General features: G+C 43.3%; 1 protein-coding gene across 1 annotated transcript in view; it reads right to left on the bottom strand.

The window, feature by feature from the left end:
• Positions 1-4,226: 4,226 nt before the first annotated feature.
• The window catches only part of klc2 (kinesin light chain 2), an 8,881-nt gene continuing 5,094 nt past the window's right edge, over positions 4,227-8,013 (bottom strand). The window contains exons 5-14 of the mRNA XM_008320865.3: positions 7,867-8,013; positions 7,559-7,732; positions 7,359-7,458; positions 7,042-7,091; positions 6,448-6,521; positions 5,834-5,942; positions 5,494-5,637; positions 5,042-5,166; positions 4,617-4,674; positions 4,227-4,417 (exon numbers count right to left, since the gene is read on the bottom strand). The exon at positions 7,867-8,013 is cut by the window's right edge and continues 6 nt beyond it. Of these exons, the coding sequence (XP_008319087.1) occupies positions 4,334-4,417; positions 4,617-4,674; positions 5,042-5,166; positions 5,494-5,637; positions 5,834-5,942; positions 6,448-6,521; positions 7,042-7,091; positions 7,359-7,458; positions 7,559-7,732; positions 7,867-8,013 (1,065 nt within the window). The 3' untranslated portion in view covers positions 4,227-4,333. The remainder of the gene's footprint in view (positions 4,418-4,616; positions 4,675-5,041; positions 5,167-5,493; positions 5,638-5,833; positions 5,943-6,447; positions 6,522-7,041; positions 7,092-7,358; positions 7,459-7,558; positions 7,733-7,866) is intronic.

Genomic DNA, 8,013 nt, shown 5'->3' with positions numbered 1-8,013 from the left:
GGAACCACGGCAGCTGTGTCAGTGAGGAACCTCACAGAGTTTTAGGCCCAGGGTTGGGTTTTTTTTTTTCTTTAAACCAGAGCGGCACCAGGAACCAGTGCGACTGGAGTTTTCTTTCCTCTGCGTCTGTAGCTTCATTTTTCTCCTTCACCTCAACCATCACTGACAACACAGAACTCACACAGTTTCCTCTCATCAACTATTTGGAATAAAAAAAGGAAAATTCTATGAATAAACAACTCTTGTTTGTCCGGGTCTTTTTTCTCTCAACTCCAGTTCCATACACCCAGATGGTACCGTGTGTGTGCCAGTCTAGTTTTGACTGTGTCTACAGTACATGCCTGGGTCTACGGAGATGCTGCCACGTGATTGGCTAAGAAGATTTCTGCGTTTCCAAGCAGCTAACGTGGTCCATGAGTGTTCTTTTAGCGCCGTACATTTTTTTTAATCAATTGGGAAATTATACGTTTAGTCATGTTTTTAAAAAATACCTTGAATCTTGATAACATTACAGTTTTAGAAAAGGAGCGGCTTTTTTATTTGGTGTAATCACTTAAACCACGGGTTTCCAACCACTGGGTTGCGGACCAGTACTGGACCACGACACGAATTTGGTTCTCGGCCACACAGAAAGAATACTGTTTTGGTATTTAAATTTCTGTGTGTGGAAAATTAACTCCCGCAGGTCACAACAGTGCTGGAATGAAATCAGTGGTCTGACCAGCTCTTCTGATCACCACTAGAGGACAGTGTGCACCAAAAGTTCAGATACATTGATTGACGTTTAGTATTGGTGAAACGCGCAGTAGGAGCCTGACGTCAGCACACACATCAGAATGACTCAGCACAGCAGCTCCTCTCACCTCATTGGCTCCTGTTGCTGCTTCACTTCCTGGATCTCATCATCAGAGTCTGTGTCACTGGACGTTTCTTTGTCGGAGGTCGTAAAGACACTGGAGAAATGGGACTCATCGTCCTCCACATCTGAGGGGACTTCCTGACCAGCTGCTGGGGATCCTGGAAGAAAAGATGACATCATAACTCAAACATAATTAGATTTGTCATCACTGCACTGGAAGGAAAGTGGAGATTCTGGGAACACAGAGCCAGGGCCGGATCAGACCAGATCAGACCACTAAAGCCAGAGACCAAAGATTAGAAGTCCCCAACCCCCGGTCTGCGGACCGATACCAGTCCATAGATCATTTAGTATCGGGCCGCAGAGGGACAACGTACTTCAGTTTTACTAATTTACTTCGTTTAAACAAAACCCCGTCATATTTATTTCCTTTCTTTTTTTAAAGATAATCAGTCAATACAATATTTTAAAATAAAAGGTCGTTCAGACTCTGATACTAACAGGACAGAGTCTAAAGGATGTTTTATTTTGAAAATGTAATGATCCTGGTCCATAGTAACAGGTGGTACTGACTGAGCAGTCCTTGGTTGGAGACCACTGGTTTAGATGTAACTACTCCATAACAGACTAACACATGTTTCTACAATTGATTATTTGTTCAAGCTACAAATACTGTTCATAGCTGTGTAATAGAAAAAAAAAATTCTTACTTTAAGAAACTCTGCTGCATGGACTTTAAGCATTAAGTAAATGCTTTTTAAGCTCCCGCGGCCACACAGGACAGCTGCATTTGGCCCCGGGCCTTGAGTTTGACACCTGGACCATAGACTGTGCTGCTCACCATCACTCCTGTCTCCTGGACAGTCTCTGGACACCAGAGGCTCAAGGCAGCGATGGCAGTTGAACCTGCAGTCTGGATGGAGGAGGAACCACAAAAACAAGATCAAACATTTGATGTCAACGGGACGACAGTGTCTCGAAGCTGTGCCAAAACTACACTGATTTAATTTACCCCCACGGATCCAGTTTCTAGTTCAAATGTTCTATAACTTCCTCAAACTCTAAATGCTCTCAGTAAACCCTCCATCATCCTTGTCTTCCAAGTCTCCACATACTGTATATACAGAGGCTGCAGCACTGAATAATACAGTACGTAGGTATAGTCCACACACACAAACACAGAACTCACAGTTTTCCAGAAACATTTTCAAGCTTTTCAAGGTAGAAAATGAATAGTTTTTGTTTCAGTAGAGAAAAAAGAAAGATTTGAAATTTGAAAGTAAAATAATCAAATATATATACACAATATAGTCATACACTGGTTTTTATGACATTAAAACACATTTTTACCCAAAACATTTCCCTGGAAACTTAACTTTACTTCAAAGTGTGTTACATAAAATGTATGTAACACACTTTGAAGTAAAATGAAAACTTAAAAGGACTTTCCATTTTAAAACAGCACCTTCACCTTCTGTGACATTTGTTCTGTTTTACTAAAACACCATTTGTTACCTGCTTTAATGCTTAACCTTGTTGACCTTTGCTTAAAACGAGACATTTTTAAACAAACATGTCGGCACTAACACACCCTACAGCACTGTGACATCACTGTGACATCACCGTGACATCACTGGTCCAGGATGAAAACAACAGACAAGTGATTTGAAGGAGGAGGTTTTTATTGAACTGCTGATAAAATACAATCCAGCACAACACTGAACATGTGACATCAGCACAACGGACGCTGACGTTTGAAGCCGTCAACGTCTTCAAACGTCACGCATCCCATAATACTCAGCAGCAGCAGCAGCTACTCACTGGTCTCAGTGGGTGTAATCTGAAGCTTTGATCAGAGCTGCGATAGACTTAGTGACATTTAAGTTTCCACACGTAGCAGCGTTTTGATTGGCTTGGACGACAGTTCACTGAAGATCTTTGGTTCAAGGACCGAGCAAGAAATCTATAGAAGTCGCAAAACTTGAAGAGAACATGAGGACTTGATCACTGATTTAAGTTGTTGTTGTTTAATTTGTTTCTGCTGACAAGGATCTGGTTTCACTTTTACCTCAGCACCGTGTGATGAACGCAAAAATACAACCTGCTGCAACATGGGTTTGTGGACAAATACCTTTACAGAAGATGCAGCAGGTTATTGTTTTTTTAATTTCCATGATGTTTTTCTGTTCATTTTAGGTTAAACCACCAAAATGAAAGCCCTGAAAACTAAACTTAGTCTTGATTCTGTTGGTTTTATTGTGCATTTGGTTCAACTTTCTCCCACATATTTTTCCATGTCTCACTTTTAAATGATATTTTCTTTTACCCACAATCCCTCTGTGCCTGTAAACGTGACACAGTGAACATACGTGTGCAAAACCCTTCTTGTTTTCCACTTTCAAAGCTGCAGAGTGAGCCGTGAACTCAGAGACAGAGCTGAGACCAAACAGAGTTTAAAAAGTGATGTTCAGTTAAACGTGCTTTTCAACTGTGCTCTGAAAAAACTGATCCCAGTTTTGATGTCATGAAATATTAACAGTCTGAGTGTGAGACCAAGTACCAGGTGAACAGCCACAGCTTTCAATTTGACACTTTTTAACTCGAGTCATGAAACAACATTCAGTTTTCTAAGTCAGTCGATCTGAATCATGTCCTTGGAGTGTCATGTCCAGTCCTTAAATTTGGAATTTCAGCTTCTACTTATTAGTTCCAGTCCCAAGTCTCCCCACAGTCGTCGACACTGCACCACTGGTTTAACGTCCTAACTCACAACAATGAAAACCATCAGTTCCACATTTTTTGGATTAAATACTGACGTCAGCCTCAACTTGACTTTTCCTTTCTCCCACTTTCACCTCCTTTATTTGGAATTTGTCTCTAGACTCTTCAGTGCCATCACGTGTAAACAAAAGGACAAAGTTCGCTATGTACAAAACACGAAATAATTTAGACCAGTATATACAGACAAAAACAAGAGTCCGGTTTCATCACTGATTAGCGCTGATTTGTTCTAGAGCTCGCTGACATTTTTAAACTTGTCCTAAACTAAAGAAACTATTTCACATTCTCGATACCAACTAATATGAACGGAACTTTAGAATTAGCATTAGCTCCATGCTACTGATTGAATATGGAGAAGTGTGGAGTGTAGGTCATGTTTAACGTAAGGTTTGACAGTGGACCGTATGAGGCGTTCAGGTGCAGCATGCTGATACATGTTTGTCTAAATACTATTTGATATAAAGCAGAGTTTATACAGCGCAGCAACAGTGAAGATGACAACGACGATGATGACGACAGTGTCTAAGGTGATTTTTTTTTTTTCAATGATGATGACGACAGTGTCTAAGGTAATTTTTTTTTTTTTAACAGTGTTCTTGTTTCAAGTGTGTTGAGATTGACAAGTGTGTCTGGCTGATCAAACCACAACTGGGAACAGCTCCTCTCCACCGTCTCCTCCTCCTCCTCCTCAGTCTAACCCAGCAGGGAGCTGCGTCTGGACAGGTCCACATTACTGGCACTCAGACCTCGACAGTCTGACAGTCCAGAGTTGTTGTCCTGGAGACAGACCAGGGTCTGGGTGAGAACTGGAACTCAATGAACCACAAAACACACACACCAGGTACACAACTCTACATATGAACATTTGTCATCTTTAAATAACCAAACATTTTTATTCTGATCCTCCAATCAGCGACTCAGATCAACCACAAAACAGTAACCGACTGGTCATTACACACAGACATGTTCATGTTACCTGTGTGGTCTCCTCTGTGCTCTTGTTGAGGAAGTTGAGGGAACTGGCTCTCTTCATCCTGAGGAGGACACACACACATCAATGTCAACCTGAGCTGAAGACTTTAGAGCAGCTGTGAGGAAGACAAACTGGCCAAGACTGAAATACAGTACACACCAGTACATGAAAAGTACTCCGAGATTAGATTATTATTCCATTCAGACGAGGCATACTGTAAAATTAGTTAGCACCACAACATGTACTTCAATACTGAAACCTCCTTAAAAAAAAATCCCCCTTGACACTAGAGGGAGCCCAACCATGATGCATGAATGTTGGTGTAAAAACCACTGAATTAGAGATAAATATATTTCATATTCAGAGTACTGATGAAGGCGTCTCCACAGTTGGTACTGCACAGGTCCTCACTGCGGGGGTGCTCTCACCCGGGGTTGCGAGGTTCCTGAGGTGCGCTCAGCTGCAGCTTCTTCACCAGCATCTCGCTGCTCCTCCTCAGTGCCTCTCGGAGTTTACCGAAGGAGCCGCTGCGGCGCAGGGACCCATTACCATCCTGAAGGCAGAAGAACAAGAAGAAAGAACGGCCATAAGTCTACTGTGGTCTGTAACATGTCAGGTGTAGTGTTTGGTTTTTACAGAAAAGTAACTTTTTCACCCATTTTTAGCTCTAAGGTAAACAGTGGCTTCTGCTTTACTGCAGGTACATTCAGTGTCACCGTTTCAGGTGAAACCAGACAAAGAATCACAACCACTGGAGTCACTCAGTAAAACACTTCAACATGGTGAGGAAGGCAGCTGTGATTGACCGCCCCCTGTCTGCCACATGGTATAAATGACTTCTGTGTGAACCGACTTTTCAGTCTTATATCTTTGAACTGACTCCGTTCCACTCAGCAGAGTCGTCTCCTTCGTTATCCCCTCGCTGTCCTCCTGCTCCGCCGCCTCCTTCCCTGCCGTGCCTCCTTTCGCTGCCTCCGTCCTTCAGCAACTCCACCACTTTACTCTGATTGATGGCGTCAATACCCTGAGGACACACAGAGACAAAAAGAAGTTGGGCCTTGAAAAGGAGCTTCTGTGCTTCAGGAAACTCTGATGGAGTTTAGGAGACAATAACTCCCAGCACTGACGTCCTGAGCTCAGCAGATTTCATCACTTCTAATCTAACAGCAGTGAATCAGGACACACAAACACACATGTGTGTGTGCGTGTGTGTGTTCTACCTGTTTGCGTGATTTGCTGGCACACTCCTCCAGAGTCTCTGCTGCCTCCAGTTTCCCCTGACGACGGTACAGAGCTCCCAGGCTCTTCAGGGTGGTGTTCACTGTGGGACTGCCGAGGAAACAAAGGTGAATTATTACCTGTTCCACAGCACAGTTGGGTCTCATGTAGAAAAACATTTACACACTTCACTGATCGATTCCAGGACCAAATTACAACCAAAACGACCCCGGCTAATTTATGGCTCCATCCAAATATGTATTAACTGATAACCTTATATTCATGGTAAGAAAATAGCTAGCTGTTAAGTTAACTGAAACAAGAGCTTACATTTTAATAAGAAAAGCTTCCTGTTTGCAACCTTTAAATTAAACTTTGGGCTTATAGTTATGAGTTTAAGTATATAGTTATGAACTTTTGGGTTTTCCATACATATAGAGCAAAAACAGCTAATTCCATGGCCAAGTAAAGCAGAAGATTTGGTGAAATTTCAATTAGAAAATGTAGCTCAAAATTTATTTTAATTAGGGAAAAAATAAGGTTTACAAGAACTCAGATGTGAGAGTCAAAGTCAGCCAAAACAGCTTCTCTTTGAACAGAACAGCCAACCACTCACCTGTCCACCTTACAGGCCTTGTACCAGCTGCCATACTCCACGTACACTCCTGGGCCACAGTCCTTACGTTTACCCTGACACACAACAATAACAAATTAGACCTTTTTCTTTTTCAGCCAAAAATATTTTAGATGTAGGTTGTAGCTCCCCAAACATTAAGCATGGTTGTTATCCACTAGGGGGCAGTGCTGAGTTCATGTGACCTATACTGAACAACACTGCCCCCATAGTTTACATTGGTACTGCTCCTCTTTAAGCTTTTCCATATACACAAACGCCAGTTCTCAGATCACGTGATACATGAACACAGAACGGACGAAAGGCTTTGAATGCTGACCAGTCCAGCTGTAGCCAGGGTGAACAGGAAGTAACAACAACTACAATGTCACCCTTATGTAGTGCACTGTGAAGCGTGTAAGGGACAGTTTCCAACACAGTTCCAATGTTTCTAAAAGTACTGTACACAGCCTTAAGAGAGTAAAGATGGCGACAACTGGTCACTGTATGTTAAAAAAAAAAACTCAAACGGGGGGAGGGTGACCCCATGTTTGGGAATCTGACCAATATTAATGGCTGTCATTTCTAATTACTGACCTTACTCTCCTCTCTCTCCTCCGCGTGCATCCAGATGGGCTTGTTGTCATCTGTAAAAATACAGACCAACTCAGTACAAACATAAAGGAGTCAGACAACACATTTATAGTCTTTGGTCTGACCTAGATTTCAGACTCAGGTCATGTGATGGCTCACCCACCGACCACTGCTTTAACCAACGGCTGTCAAATTCCTACGTACGATTGTCACAGGTTTTAACACAGTCAGACAAACTTCACAGGCTTCAGACAACGATCCTGAGCCCTGAGCTGAGATCTAAGGGTGAGGAGATGGGTGAGGGTGAGGCTGTGACTCACTGTTGACTGATCCAAACTCCTTCTCATGAGCTCTGGTCAGGATCTCCTTGTACAGGGCCTCTGCGTCTTTGAACTTTGACTGTTTCAGGTAACAGGTGGCCTGAGGGCGAGGAACACACACATGGTTTAGTCATGTCTGAGACGGAGCGCAGGCTCATCAGGTGTCTGCCATAATGTAGGAGTGAGTCTGGTGGGCTGACCAGGTTGTTTTTGGTCTTGGCCACATTGGGGTCGTCAGCCCCCAGTTTGGACTCGTAGATCTCCAGAGCTCTCCTGTAGTAATACTCCACTTCGTCGTACTTCCCCTGGTTCTGACAGAGCAGAGCCAGGTTGTTCAGCTGCTTGGCCACATCTGGGTGGAACCTGCCCAGAACCTGCAAAAACAAAACAGGAACAGAAGACCGGGTTCAAGCTGTGGCTGTGTCCACATTGACGACACAGTGGCCACAAATTTACTGTGACAGCAGCGCCTCCTGGAGGAGGTTCACACACACACACACTGGTTTACCTTCTCTCTGATTTCCAGAGCTCTCTTACACAGAGGTTCGGCCTCTTTGTATTTCCCTCTCTTCCCATACAGCACAGCCAGGTTGTTGAGTGTGGCGGCCACTGCTGGATGGTCTTTTCCCAGAGTCTTCTCCCTGATGGCCAGAGC

Source organism: Cynoglossus semilaevis, chromosome 1 (genome assembly GCF_000523025.1).
Source record: "Cynoglossus semilaevis isolate Cse_v1.0 chromosome 1, Cse_v1.0, whole genome shotgun sequence".
Lineage (NCBI taxonomy): Eukaryota > Metazoa > Chordata > Actinopteri > Pleuronectiformes > Cynoglossidae > Cynoglossus > Cynoglossus semilaevis.
Note: the sequence above shows the minus strand (reverse complement) of the source record. Positions and strands in the feature narration are given on the sequence as shown.